Source organism: Lepisma saccharinum, chromosome 30, assembly GCF_977018435.1.
Source record: "Lepisma saccharinum chromosome 30, izLepSacc3.1, whole genome shotgun sequence".
NCBI classification, from domain to species: domain Eukaryota; kingdom Metazoa; phylum Arthropoda; class Insecta; order Zygentoma; family Lepismatidae; genus Lepisma; species Lepisma saccharinum.
In genome coordinates, this window is record NC_139258.1 from 33,387,172 (window position 1) to 33,403,188 (window position 16,017).

Genomic DNA, 16,017 nt, shown 5'->3' on the forward strand with positions numbered 1-16,017 from the left:
AATAGTGTACATCTTATGTTACTTTCAGTTTCTTGCGAATTTGACATTACATGCATTCTGTGAGCATTTCAGAAATATCAAATTTATGCTCTTTGAACTTATTATGTACGGTAACTTTGAGCAAAAGTATACCCATAGCGACACGTACATTGCAAGTTGTTACTTCGGTACTATTTCCCCCTTATAATATTCCAACTCTTTGGGGGGGGGGGGGCTCCTCCCAAAAAGTATTGTGACTACGTCTCTGGATAGCTTTAAAACCTTCTCTTCAGGGGACAGATAATTTTTTGTAACCCCCGCATGCTAGTTTTACTGAAGGTTTATCTATATTTTTAGAAGTCGTTTATGAGGGTGATCGCTTAATTTTAGATCGTGGAACGGGTGATCGCTATTTGTGCTAACGATTCATAGTTACCTTTAGACGTATCTGGGGAGATCGGTTCAATTTAGACGCCAAATGGAACTGGGTATTCTATTTGATTTTCTTTTTGTTATTAAGCTTTGCTTTCTACCACTTTTGGATAATCGTGACGAAGAGGATGATTAGATGAGATGCACGAAGGGACGCTCACATAGAACACGGATGGCCAGGCCGGAATTTGAACCCGGGAACTTCGATAGTGAGATAGAAAGTCTACCACAGTTGTCAGTCTTACGGCATCATGAAACTAGCACAAATATCCAGACAACAGATCCTTAAAACAGGTACATTCTCGTCCAGAGAAGGCAAGGAGGACAAGGAGTCTGGTCTGATCATGGGTGTTCTTTGTGTCTTCATTAATTTCATCTAATCATCAGCCATCCACGTTGTCGTGATTAGCCCAAAGTTGGGGAGGACAAAGCTAACAAAAAATACAAAATTAAAAGCAACACTCACTCCCTCACACACACACACACACATACACAGTGATTAAACCACACGCCCGAGCACAACCCCCAAAATTTCCATAACGTTCCCTTAAATTTTTCACATGGGCCCAAATTGTGTAAAATTTCGCTCTAAATTTAACCTAACACCCCCACCCGATGGAAAATTCTGTATAAACACCTACACACACACACACACACACACACACACACACACACACACACACACACACACACACACACACACACACACACACACACACACACGACACAGAAATACAGAACAGGATAGCCAGGAAGGGCTTAAAAAGACCAAATGGCTACACTACTAAATCTCTCACGACCAGTACACGCGCAAAGATAACACAAAGCACCTTAAATAACTGTTTCGTGAAAAAGAAAAATCCTCACTTGTTCGCTTTTTGCCTTCCTTCTTCCTCGCAAGTTCGTTCTGTGCTCTCTCTACGTCGAGCATTTTTTAAACTCTACCCTCTTGCTATTATTCCGGTTAAATTTCTTCTTGCACATCATAATACCGTTCTTTTCCATATTACAAATCGCCTTGCATGCTCACTTTCCTCGCTTCGTTATCTTTATTCAGTCTTATCTCTCTTACCATCTATTCATCGCAGAGCTGCAGACATTCACCAGCTCGTTCCAAGTTTTGGGGGAAGTCCGAGTTGAATATCGATCGACGCGAGAGAGTGATGTCTGTCTGCTTCCATTAACCATAATTACGCTCATGCGTGACCCCTGTAAGGCTGCAGGTGGATAATTTAAACATTCACTTTGAGGTGTGTGGGGGTTGGGTCTTACAATCAGAGAATGGTAACCAATCCACACCTCTTAAGGCTTGTTAACAAATTCAAGGAAACACAATCGCTTTGCAGCCCTTAAAAATTCATCCCTTGGTCCTTTGTTGCTAAAATCAAGTTATGACTAACGAGTACATTAAAGGGCTCAAGGGGCAGAAAAAGGCATTAAGGTAAGGAGTGTGTGAGAACCTTCTTTTCGTTCTCTGTATCACCACACAAACTTTCACAGTGAAGGCATTTTTTTTCTTTGATCCCTTATTTCTATACACTACGAATGTTGTACAAACAACATTGTGTTCCTGTGCCTTCCTGATGGCGCGATGGTACGTCGTCACCTTGTAATCAAGAGGTCCCGGGTTCGATACCCGGTGGAGGCACATAGTGGTTCGGATCTCACTTTAAACTGTAGGTCAAGTCCCGATTAGCCTTACTGTGCATAAACTGGACTTAAAACAACAATCAGCATAATGTTCCAGACGTATGCAACCACGGTGCACAGACTCGCAGTTGCCTTAATCGGATTAACTTTTCAATCGCGATAAACATAATACAGCGTGTCCAGATATTATTCACCCCATAAATGTTGTCCATAAAAAAAAGTATTAACATGAATAACATCTCAAAACGTTTCTTCCATGTACTTGGAAACACTCTGTGCCATCATGCATTGCGACAAAACAGTAAAACGGTGACAATTGCTACGGTACAGGAAAGGCCCATGTGTGTTTTCTGGTTGTGGGATTGATTGATTTCTTTTATTTACTTCGCTTTCTGTACCACTTTTGGCTAATTTGCGAAGATGGGGATGAGTGATGATATGATGAAATTGATGAACTCACAAACATCCATGCCCAGGCCGGGATTCGAACCCGGGACCCCTGGCGTCGTAGCGCGATGTGCTAACCACTCCGCCACGGGGGCGGCAGTTGTGGGATACAAAAACTCCTGTAACGGTTCAGCGTCGTTATAGGAAAGAATACAAAGAGGATCCGCCGACAAAACAACTACTTGGTGGAATTGAAGTCCAGGATCGAGCAGCCTGATCCATAACACGTGGAGTGATATTGTGAAAGTCGCTCAGGGTGCCCATATAGAGGTTTATTAATAATGAGAAGTATGCTCACTAGAGATTCACGAGAAACTTTCTATAGTAAAGATATTTTGATCTGTTATGAGGTGAATAATTTATGGACACCCTGTATAGGTCTATGACCTACCTACAAACAGTCAGGTAGGCTTAACAAGTCGTACAATAAAGCAATGTCTCATGTTCAAGTTTAGGAAATCATGACGTTATCCGTGACTAGTCTTGGAAGTATTTATATATATATATATATATAAGAAAAAAATAAGAAAAACGGAAAAAAACATCGCAAGTCAATACGTCTGTTCTGAGAATCTACTTTCAGTCCTTAGCTTCACACCTCTAGCAAAAACACTGTGCTACAATTTGTATCCATTCAATATGCATAGCATAATGAAAATATTCGGCACACTAAATCAAACCACTATAGGATGGAACTTTCAACATCCATCAACACAAAACAGTGTTCTTAGTTTCCGCTCATGTAACTAAACTATAGGTAAAGTCTCGATTAGCTTTATCTGTGCATAAAGTGGACTTAAACTTCAAGTAACTCGTTGTTACACGTTACTCAATAACCATTTTATTACAGACGCTTTCAGCTACAACGGACGGCATAAACACAGCATTTTTAAGACAGAAAATCCAAAATAATATATCACACTAAATAAACGTAACTCGGGAAGAAGGTATAACAATTACGAAAGTATTATTAACTTGTGCTGAATTCTACAGTGTTTTGTAAACAAAAATTGAGACTAATACCATAGCGCTTTTTTTCCAAGAATAACTTTTATAGAATGCTTGCTTGGTTTTGGCTGAGACAGAGTTCTTCCTGTTATTCGATGGATACGCCATCTATCGAACAAAATAGCAAGTAATTACATTCTAAGCAAACACTTCTATTGTCTAGGTCTTCAACCACTGAATCCTTATCAAGTGTTTGGGAATGCTCAATTCCTACCCTAAAGTCTAAATCAATGATGAAAGCCTTGAAGTTGTATCCCCCTGATGGGAGAGAGGGAAGGTGCTTTCCCGTTGGGAAGGAGAACACGTGACGTCAGTCACAAATGTTTCTTTACGTTATCTTGCGCAGTTCGAGCCGAGGACTTTGGAGGGGGACCCAGCAAAGAGCAGGGTTGGGGGTTCTATTAATAGAACCAGAGAGCCAGCTGGGAGAGATTGTGTGCGTAGGAATCCTTTTTTCCCCGCCCAGAACGTTTCTTATTCATGTTTTCTCCTGAAACAGAGCGAAGGGTGAACCGAGTGGACCTACTTCAGCGGTGATGAAGACAGAGACATCTATTGTCAAAGAAAGTATACTGTTTTTGGAGTTCGCGTAGTGTTAAAAAAGGATGGTAATTATATTCACGGTATATAAAGAATGGGGATGTATTTACTCCAATTGCCACATTATTCTAAACTTTTCCAGAGGGAGAGTTACCAGGGGCGTCTCAAGATAATTTTTCACCTGGGCGAGGTGAATATTCCACCCTCAATGAAAACCTTGACCATGTTACATACAAAAATAATAGCCTTATTTTTAAATGCTTTAAGTATCACTGTTAAACAATACGTTTATTGCAGTAAGTATTTATTTAATATCTACCTCTTCGTTTAATCCTAGAACACTACCGTACGTAAAATCCCTCCCCTACGTCCCACCTCGCACCCACTCACCCCTCCGCCTAGCAGTGCCTCAAGTTGTTTGTCGGACATAAAGCAGCACTGTGATGAGGAGGGTGCAAGCGCTGATCGTCTTGATTTGGTTTGTTATGTTGTGCACTGTACGTCAATTTTACGTAGCTGTAGTAAAACGAGAAAAATCTTTCACGTAATTTTGGCATTTGTAAATTCGATTGGGATAGTTAGATTTTGAAAACAAAAGTTTAGAACCATGCACTATTTTCTTGTAAGACTTTAAAATTACATTCGTCCCTTATTTACAGTGTTATGAATCATTATTGTTTTCTTTTCATAGTTTGAACTTTTCGCCTTCATTCTTAATGTACGAACGGGCTTGTCAATCAAGACCTTCTCTTAAAATATTCTATGTTTAATAAAACCATGTTTATACATTCTAAAATGAAGAATAAAACTCCAATATAAGGAAAAATAAACGAAATAATGTTCACAAAGAATCGCCATTTTGTGCGCAGTCAGGGACTGTACCTCTGTAGTCATTAAATCTTGTACTTCTTTATGCTAGGGGTGGCCAGATCCGGATCCTGGCGGATCCGAAATCCGGATCCGGTTGGTTCCGGATCCTTACGATCCGGATCCTAAAATTTTTCGGATCCGGATCTGCGGATCCGGAATTTTCAGATCCGGATCCGGATCCAGAACTTTCGGATCCGGATCCAGAATTTTCGGATCCGGATCCAAAACTTTCAGATCCGGATCAGGTACTTTCGGATCCGGATCCGGTACTTTTGGATCCGGATCCGGAATTTTCGGATCCGGATCCGTTTTGCCATCCCACATGCGCTTCTTTGGAAAGTAAGAATGTGCTTATAACATATTGTTACCTGCTAATATACATATATATATAATATACATACACACATATATATATAGTGTGTGTGCTCGCGTGCGCGATTTGTAATTAATTAATACACTTACAATGGAGGTCTAAGTCTCCCCCTCCGATTTCCATGAAACTTGGCAGGTGTATAGATCCCCCCCCCCATCTCAAATGTCAAGATGAGGAGAAATTGAAGTGGGGATCTGTCCCCGAAACCACGTAAATATGGCATAGGAAGAAACAGGGGGCATACGGCCTCTCTATACACCTGTCAAATTTCATGGGAATCGGAGGGGGACACAGGGGTCAGATGATTCCCACGGCAATTTGTCCTAATCTTGACATTTGAGGCGGGTTTTGCCCCCTAAAACAGTATTTTAGCCGAAACAAAAAAACACGTATTTCTTCCTTTGGGCCCCTCTATACACCTGCGAAGTTTCATGAAAATCGGAGGGGAACACAGGGGTCAGATCCTTATTTCAATTTGTCCTCATCTTGACATTTGAGGGGATTTTGCCCCCTGAAACAGTTTTTAGCTCAAACAAAAAAACACGTAATTCTTCCTTCGGGCCCCTCTATACACCTGCCACGTTTCATGGAAATCGGAGGGGAACTCAGGGGTCAGATCCCCACTTCAATTTGTCCTCATCTTGACATTTGAGAGGAGGTTGCCCCCTAGAACAAATTTTTTGCCGAAACAAAAAAACACGTATTTCTTCATTTGGGCCCGTTTATACACACAACTGCCAAGTTTCATGGAAATCTGAGGGGGACACAGGGGTCAGAACCCCACTTCAATTTGTCCTCATCTTGACAATTCAGTGGGTTTCGCCCTGTAAAACCGTTTTTTAGCTGAAACAAAAAAAAAACATGTATTTCTTCCTTTGGGCCCCACTATACACCTGCCAAGTTTCATGGAAATCGGAGGGGGACACATAAATCAAATGCCCACTTAAATTTGTCCTCATATTGACATTTGAGGGGGGGTTGCCCCCTAAAATCGTTTTTTAGCCGAAACAAAAAAAACACGTATTTCTTCATTTGGGCCCGTTTATACACACACCTACCAAGTATCATGGAAATCGGAGGGGGACACAGGGGTCCGATCCTCACTTCAATTTGTCCTCATCTTGACATTTGAGGGGGTTTTGCCCCCTAAAACCGTTTTTTAGCTGAAACAAAAAAAACACTTATTTCTTCCATTGGGCCCCACTATACACCTGCCAAGTTTTATGGAAATGGGAGGGACACAGGAGTCAGATCCTCACTTCAATTTGTCCTCATCTTGACATTTGAGGGGGTTTTGCCCCCTAAAACCGTTTTTTATCTGAAACAAAAAAACACGTATTTCTTCCATTGGGCCCCACTATACACCTGCCAAGTTTCATGGAAATCGGAAAGACACAGGGGTCAGATCCTCACTTCAATTTGTCCTCATCTTGACATTTGAGGGGGTTTTGCCCCCTAAAACCGTTTTTTAGCTGAAACAAAAAAAAAACACGTATTTCTTCATTTGGGCCCGTTTATACACACACCTGCCAAGTATCATGGAAATCGGAGGGGGAGACAGGGTCAGATCCTCACTTCAATTTGTCCTCATCTTGACATTTGAGGGGGTTTTGCCCCCTAAAACCGTTTTTTATCTGAAACAAAAAAACACGTATTTCTTCCATTGGGCCCCACTATACACCTGCCAAGTTTCATGGAAATTAGGAAAGACACAGGGGTCAGATCCTCACTTCAATTTGTCCTCATCTTGACATTTGAGGGGGTTTTGCCCCCTAAAACCGTTTTTTAGCTGAAACAAAAAAACACCTAATTCTTCCTTTGGGCCCCACTTTACTGCCAAGTTTCATGGAAATCGGAGGGGGATACTTAGATAACCTCCCTTGTTAGTCTTACACTTTGTAATTATTTAACACTGCATATATTATAATGTTTTATTTTAATTTTTAAAACTGTAACTGTAGAACAATTGTATAATTTTTGTATAACATTTCTATCTTGTTATATGTGTTAAAGGTTTCATCCTGGAATGTAATGTCTCACATTTATGTGTGTTTTCATTTCCAATACATTCGAATGAATACATATTCGTTTCAATGGCATTTACAAAATCACCTCGGACATTTGTGCACGAGTGTCTTAGCCGATGCGTAGCAAAGTATTTTAGGAACAACACTTGAAAAAAATTCTTGTAGGACTAAGGTGTGGTAATATTATAATGGGATTGAGATACGAAACTCTCGGATCCGGATCCGGATTTTCGGATCCGGAACTCTCGGATCCGGATCCAGATCCGAAACTTTCAGATCCGGATCCGGATCCGGAATTTTCGGATCCGGATCCAGATCCGTAACTTTTGGATCCGGATCCGGATCCGAACGGATCCGGATTTTTCGGATCCGGATCCGTTTGGCCATCCCTACTTTATGCGTGCCTATGAATTGACTACAGGCTTGAACTTGTTGATTGATGAAAACCACTTCTATTTCTCTTTCCATCTAATATCTACTTTCTATACATTGAATTTATTTTTTTACATCTACTCATCAGAAATTTGCTCTAACTAAATCGTTATTTATCCTTTAACAATATATTTATATTCATTTACCTTGTGCTGCCATCTATGTTTCTTTTTCTAAACCCCTTTAAAGAAAATTAAGACTTTGGCGCTACTTGGTTCTGTCGCCCAGGCCGCCTCTGAGAGTTCCTTTGTCATAACAAGGAAGATAAGCAATTAGTTTCACCCTCTAGCACATGGCCTCCCGATCATAGGAGTAGCTACGTGGTGTGTCGGGTGTGCCTAGGCACACCCTAATGGACTGCCTTATCAAAGAGAATTAAAGACATATATTTCAATAAGAGAGAAAATAAGCGGCAGTTTGTAAGAAGTTGAAAATGTCATTACTTGGTACAAACGTGTGCATTATCGCTGATGAAACGAGTGTCTATAGATTTTCGATTTTTTTATGTCATTGGAGAAAGAAGATATTTACTGAATTATACTCTGTACTACAGCGCTTTCCTTCTATACCTGTCACAAGATTTGTGAGAGAGAGCTTTCTCCAAGCTTACCCAAGTTAAAACTAAATTAAGAGCAACTCAGAAGCAGGATAGATTGGAAGCCCTGCTCTTGCTATTTGTGGAACAGGAAAAAGCTTAGTCTGTTGATGTAAATGAAGTTATTGATGAGTTTAAGAACATTGTACCGTTTGACAGACGTCTCTTGTTATAGATGACGTGTATTTTGATGTATTTGTTTGTGACATTTATGAACATTTTGTGTTTGTGTAATTTCTATGCAATTTCATTTTTTTCTACTACATATATTCAGAAATTTTCAACACTGTCATTTAGTGAATATATATTCCTTTACAAACATCAGTGCAGTTAAAGAGCCAAGTGATTTTGTTGCAAAATATGCTATTAAAAAGGTACAAGACCTCATTCTTTTTCTTTGTGCACACCCAAATATAAAGTTCTAGCTACGCCTATGCTCCCGATGGTATACTGGTAACCATAGGCGACGACTTTGAGGGGGGGGGGGGGAGCAAGGAACTTTCTGCGCCCAAAAAATTCACGTAGAATGACACATTTTATGTATATTTACATATATAAAGTATTGTTTATGTCGATCATGCCCCCCCCCCCAAAATTTTGTCTTTCGTTGCCGCCTCTGTTGGTAACTCCGTTGGCCTGTCATCATTCGTTCCCAGTGGAGGCGAACTGCACAGTGTACAAGGGTGCGATATCATGAGGGGACATGGGGATCTCCCCACCAACAATCTTGCCTTAAAAATCCCCCAGCAAATATAAATATGAATATTATACCATGTATGTACTTAACAAAGGCTTCTAATCAACTCCTATGTTCGAAGTTTTATCGTTGCTACTTCATTCCTTTGGCAGTAATGCCAAAAATTCCCTTGCAACATTTTAAAGATATTTTTTTTAGGCCATAAAATCTTTCTTCCCCAAATAAGTTATGACGATACAACAATTATAATAGTGAATTACCAAGAACAGCGTACTCACCGTATCGGGAGCTGTGTGAATGCCATCTGGCGTAGGTTCTCGAACTCCACAAGGGCTGGACAAAGGGCTGGGGGTGGAACACGGACTTCCTTGCCGTCGCCAGGGGAACAGTACGCTGAGAAAAGAAATAAGTGCGTAAGTGTAATTGCACTTGCTAATGAATTAAACCTGAAACAAAGTTTAAAGTTTAAACTTTAAAATAAAGAACAAAAATATAGTATAAGACAGGTATTATACAGAAGAAATACTGGTTCAAGAAAAGACAGAATTTATTTTCATTCCCAAATCCTGACACGTACAAAAATGACTTGATTTCCCTGGCTTTTCAAAGTTCCAGCATTTCCAGGTCAGTGGAAACAGACTGAATCACGACTGTTACTTCAGAAAATTCTGTATACTAGTCTTCGGGAAACTACTTTTCAAAAGTAACTAAACTAGAGTTACTCATGTTGAAAAATAACTCAGTTACAGTTGTAGTCAATCGCTTCCAAAAGTACTCATTTCGAAGTAAGTGGGAGTTACTTTTACAGTAACTTTATTCTGAGTCTGAGGATAATCCAAACGAGATGTCCTCTTTCTTATAATGACCATCTACAATTAACAACAATTTCCATTAAATTACAAGTATCTCACGTGTTTAAATGTGAAACTATAGAGATAAGAATACTCAAAGTAAATGTTTACATTTGTAGAAATTACGTCACTACATAGACGTCCGTAGGATTTTTCCAGGCAGGGGCAAGCAAGGTAATTTCTTCCAAGGGAAGCATATTTTTTCCCCATAATAGTGATACCCCTTCTAAAAACACTGCTTCAGTCTGAAATTATCATGTTCCGTCAACACACTTGCAATAATTAACAAATTATTGTGATTGAAATGGCCCCTCCTTGCCCCCCCTCCCCCTTCCGGACATCCATGCGTCACTAATAAGAGATGTCTAATATATTGCATTCTTACGCATCGTGAACTGGCAACTATGAACAAGTGCAATATTCTGTGCATAATAACTAGTTGTGAGATTTGTAGTTTACATGGAAGAACTACAGTATATATTCACATTGATTAATATGTTTTATTACTAAGTTGCATCCTTAATATGAGTTGTCATAACACAGTAAAGAGTGTACAGGATTCTTGTTGGGAAACTTGATGGTAGAGACCTGCAGGAAGGCCAAGACGAAGATGGATGGACAACGTTGAGATGGACCTAAAGGAAATCGGTACGGATGGAAAAGAGTATATAGATCTTGCTCAGGATAGGGACAGATGGAAGGCCTGTGTTGCTGCAGCCATGAACCTTCGGGTTTAAGAAGGCTAGAGAGTTAGTTAGTTATAACACAGTAAAACGTGTAATTTTAGTTTCCTTGATATGATACGTGTCCAGTGGCGGCGATAGGGTTCCAACACCGGGGGAGGCAAACCTTGGGGGGGGGGGGCAAAAAGACAGTATATATCCCTTTGTAGATAAGGTTTAGCATAGTTCGGGGGCAGAAGTGGCGAAAAGTGGGGGGGGGGACTGATTGTGTCTGATCTTCTGAATTGATGCATTTAATGAATCACATGGAAGAGCAGCTGATAAAAATACTCTTTCATGCATTACTATGTATTTTTTTGTATCAAGGTGTACCATTAGAGGTGAAAGTCTAAATATGGGCGAAGGTTTAAATATGGGTTTTGGAGTTATCAGAGCTCCCGGGTGCTGCAGCCTGGCAGTTGCTATGGGAACTGGTTATCTGCCAAGGACAAAGGTTGCGGCGCCAATTTGCAAGAGAAAGTGATGGTTATTTTCGGCCTTGGACACTGTTATAGAATTGCGACCTCCAAAAACTTTTTGCAGGTACTACGTTTTAACTCAGCGTTTTCTGAATTCTCATGTGCTTTGTATGGGTTATGATATTAGCGGTACATAAAACAAATGTTTTATGATTTGTTTGTGAAATATGTAATACAGAGAGCGAAAATAAGTTGAAGAAGAAAAATAGCGTGATGGTCTAAATATGATGACATGAGGTCTAATGTTGAGATCACATTTTCAACGAATATTTGGATGTTTTTCTTAATTTCGATTTTTCCCATTCCGCGTGATTTTCAAAACAACAGGTTATTCATAAATATGAATTTTATAATGTTTTAGCGATAAATGACTGTTTTTTTAAAATTTTAATTGATTTTTGTGATATTGCCACTAGTAGCCCATATTTAGACCACAATTTTGATTTTTTGTGGACATTGCTTTCTTTTAAGAAAAATGGAGACCTTCTATACTTTAGAATGCTTTTACATTTAAGTATATATTTCATAGATATGCATTTTAAAGGCAGGTGCTTGATACATTAATTTTTTTCCTCCGAAAATGACAACATAAAAAGGGGGGCCATATTTAGACCTTTTCCTCTAATATTTCAGCATATTTTTTTTATTATTATTGAAACGTTTGAAAAAGCAACAGTTTTGTTACTCGTTACCTGAAAAAACTAACTCATTAACTCCGACACTGCTGTATGCGCATTGGATATCTCTTCGGTGACGTCATAGCTACTGCGGCTCTGAGAAGACCAGCTTTACAACGTTAATGAGGATTTAACGACCAAAGAATAAATAATTGCACAGGAGAAACCGGTTCGCTCAGACTCGAGAAGTTACGTCACGACGAGCCAAAACATGCGAACAGTATTTGCCATTATCATACGACCGGAGAAAGAGGCGCAAACCGGAAAACTGAATTGTTCCGACACAATGTTGCCACAACCAGGTAGAAGAATTCCCTTTTAGAAGTGCAAAATTCCCTTTCTCATAGAATGTTCCCTCTTCATCATGGAATTTCATTCGCCCTCACAACTTTATCATTATGAGTAGCGGTGGAATTATTATTATTATTATTTACAGTGGTTTATAAAAACGTTAATTCACAGAAACATTAGACTTATAAAATAAGGAGAAAATAATGAAGATAATTTCTAGCAATTTGCAAACTTGGCGAAAAATACTACCAAATACACAAAATTTCACAAATATTACGTTTACACCAGCTGACTTACTAAAATTATTTTAAAATTTAGAACTGCATCTCGTATTCATGTCCAGATGTTATTAGAATAATTCGTGTGGCACGAATAGGATAGGAAAGAGGAGTTTACAGGATTCTTGTTTGGAAACCTGATGGTAAGAGACCAGTAGGATGGCCAAGACGAAGATGGAGGGATAACTTTGAGATCGACCTAAAGAAAAGCGGTAAGGATGGAAAAGATTGGATTGATCTTGCTCAGGATAGGGATAGATGGAAGACTTGTGTTGCTGCAGCCACAAACCTTAGGGTTTAAAGAAGTAATAATGATAATGGGAAGATATTGATTGTTATAACAAACTGTAAACGTGGCGAGAAATATGCAAAATTTCACAAAAATTAGGTTTACACAAGGTGATTGAAAAAAACATTAATTGTTCCACCGAGTCAAATTTATAAATCTAATTCGTTTTGAGGGAATAAATTACGTGACGATCAAATGCATTCACACTTCAAATGGGCTGACTTTAATATGCAAGCCGGTCCTTCCTTATGACGTGGTCGTAACGCTGCCGTCTTATAATGAAGAGGTCCCGGGTTCGATCCACAATGGAGATACCTAGTTGGTTAGGGTCCATCTTGAATTGTAGGTCCAGTCACACCAATCAGACTATCTGTATGTAAAGTAGACTTGAAAGAAACTTTCACATCTAATTTCCTTGATATTTTCTTCATGAATCATTTTCCCCCTAAAATTGTAGAAATTTCCCATTCCGAATGGAAGTTTACAATTTCAGAGGAACATTTCCCACTTCGGAGGGAAATTTCCCACTTCGGAGGGAAATTTCCTTTCACGTGACAACACTGGTTCGACACAGAATGGTTGTTAAAATGTGAGTAATGGCTCATTATCGCACTTTCTATTCCACCGTCGCCTAAAACTGTAGCTACGGGAAGGAATCCTCATCAATTTCAGCGTCGAACACTAACGGCGTCCAACGCAAAATGAATATGGCAACGAGGGAAGGAGGGGGAAAATTCATCGATGCAGCCGCAACGGAGATTAGGAGGGTGGGAAAGCATTAATTCGCCTGCAAACCGCAATCCGATAAACAGGCGGACGCGAAAAGTTACGCCGCGATTTCGATTCGAACAGAATTATTTCGTGGTGTTAACGAAATGCGAATATTAGGGGGAGTGTACCCTATTCGGGCTCCAGCTTTGTATCGGACCACATTTCTGGGCGCCAGAGCTGAAAAATAACACGTATACTTTTAAAAGAAAGTTTGTTTACAGAAACAGAAAAAGCTGTTGTTTTGCTAACCCAATTTTTATTTCAATAAGCGACACACAAATGATTGTTAAACTATTCTCCATCCACGGCAAGAACGAACGTAATGTAAACAAAACCACGTGACTTCTGAGAAATTGTTCCTACATTTGGATCTATTGAGTGAGTGCGGATACTGACACCAAACTGTGCTGCGAAAAATATACAAAATGTAAGTATATTCTTGACAACAGTTATACTGATCGCGGGCTCATCTGACTTACCTACCTTTTGCTCCATAACTCCGTCTATCCAACAATCATCTTCGGGGTGTGGGGCTCGGTGAGTGTCAACAACCTCAGGTGCGAAGTAAAAGCTGTACGCGCAACATCGCTCTCCCGTTACAACGTTGCCAAGCGTAAGTCTGTTTTTGTCAGTTGCTGTTATTAGCTTATTCGTACAATGATTGGGTGTTTTGTGTACTAATTGTCCGTGCTTTGTGTACTATTGTACACCTTTTATCCAGTAACGACGCTGATCAACTCTCCCAGTACGTTTGGCAACATGTTGTGTATGCGACGCTCATTTCTTTCGTCCCGTCAGGAACTTCGGTGCCTTGTGACACGAAAATGCCCGATGTCAGTCGAAGAGAATAAACTGATCGCCGATTCGTTATTTCCCAGCCGCCAGCTGGAAATGCAAGCGGTATAGCATTAGGTATATACTAGTTGTACACAGAGCTGGGTAAGTTACTAAAAAAAATTATGCGACATGCGTCCAGAGTTAGGCAAGATCTCGGAAAAGGAATGCGTCCAGAGTTGTGCAATTTTCTAAAAACATATGATGCGTTACCGTTACTTTACTTCCAAAAGTTAAACGTCACAGTTACCTTAACATTTTCACACTAATAAGGACAGATGATATTTACACAAACATCACATGTCAATATCTGTTCTCTAGAGTGCGTGTTTTACCAGTGAAACTTTACATCCGTAAGTTCAAAACAACACAACACTGCATGTTTTGTTCTGGCATATAAAATCGCTAGTTCCGGATTTATGGAAGTAACGCGAAGTAACCTTTACAATTACTCGTGAAATTTCGGTCGTAAATCGAATCCTTTTATTAATTAGGTGTTTCTTCTTGGTATGGATACACTGAGCTAAGAAAGAAAGGGATAACATATTTCTCTGTAATTTTGATATTTTCCCTAAAATTGAACATTTTAAGTAAAATTTTACCCACATTTCCCCACGCTGAGGGTAATATTTCTTCAGATGGCAACACTGCCTTACTTTTGGCATGTGTTTTATTCACGAATTCTTTGTCTCTATACCAACCTGCCACCTGTTCGCCCCCTCCCGTCTCCTTTATACCCTTGGGACAAAGCTAAATAAATCCGTTAACTTGTAAGGTGTCTCTCAGACCAAGAGGGAAAAAAATTCTCTCTCTCTCTCTCTCTCTCTCTCCTTTAATTAAAGATGTGCTCTAGTCAGGTGAAGCAGTGGAAGAAGTGATAGATTCATGTATTCACACTACTGCTGAATCACTTCCACCGACACTTGTTTCGAACAATACTCACTAGATGATGCTGAGTAAGCAAAATTATATTAGCGAGATCATGGCGGACGGAAAGGTTGTTTGAACATGATAAAACAGATTTAAAAAGCTCAAAAATAGTTTCGTAAAGTAAATAAATCAAAATGAATATTAGTCTGTTTTTACGATCACCTGAAATATTGATAAAATGGTTCCGATATTCAAACTGTTACAGGCAATAATGTGAGTTAATGACGGAATTGAAATATGCATTCCTAATCAGGGTTGGTAGGGTAATTTACTAAACGGTTCTTACGTAATTTACTTCACATAATAATAATCTGTTGCGCAACAGCCCATGAAGGGCCTAGGCATACCTACCGACTGCCGGTCTCCCTCCCACGCTTTCCTTCGTCACCTCTAAGCGTGGAGATCTTCAACCAGTATTGGAATAGTCGGGGGGTCAGCCCGACGTATCCCCAGCCGTTATAGTAGGTCTCCGTGACCGGATTACGCTCACTCACTCGGAGCTCCCCAATTTCCTCACGATGGTGGGTTGCCACCGGCCCTATACGTAGGCTGAATAAATTCCGACCAGAGCCGGATTCGAACCTACGCCGTCCCGCAGCGAACGATCTCAAGACGAGTGAACGCCTTAACCCGCTCGGCTACGGAGGAGGACACTTCACATAAAAATCCAGTTTTTTTTTAACGTACATGTTAAAGAAACTAATTTCCTTTCGTAAAGTAGTAATATAAAAAAACACTTTGATTATATTACGTTTTAAAACTTAATTTTCTTATATATTTCAGAACACAATTATTATTTTCTGAAGATTGTTTATGCAGCTACCCCACGCCCTCACTATAAAAGA

The 16,017-nt window shown here is 39.8% G+C and overlaps 1 protein-coding gene across 5 annotated transcripts in view; it reads right to left on the reverse strand.

Moving 5' to 3' along the window:
* The window catches only part of RhoGEF3 (Rho guanine nucleotide exchange factor 3), an 831,957-nt gene that overhangs the window by 150,387 nt on the left and 665,553 nt on the right, over positions 1-16,017 (reverse strand). For all 5 annotated transcript variants that reach the window (XM_083115351.1, XM_083115352.1, XM_083115354.1 and 2 more), the window contains exon 3: positions 9,329-9,443. In XM_083115351.1, coding sequence (XP_082971477.1) covers positions 9,329-9,443 — 115 coding nt within the window. The remainder of the gene's footprint in view (positions 1-9,328; positions 9,444-16,017) is intronic.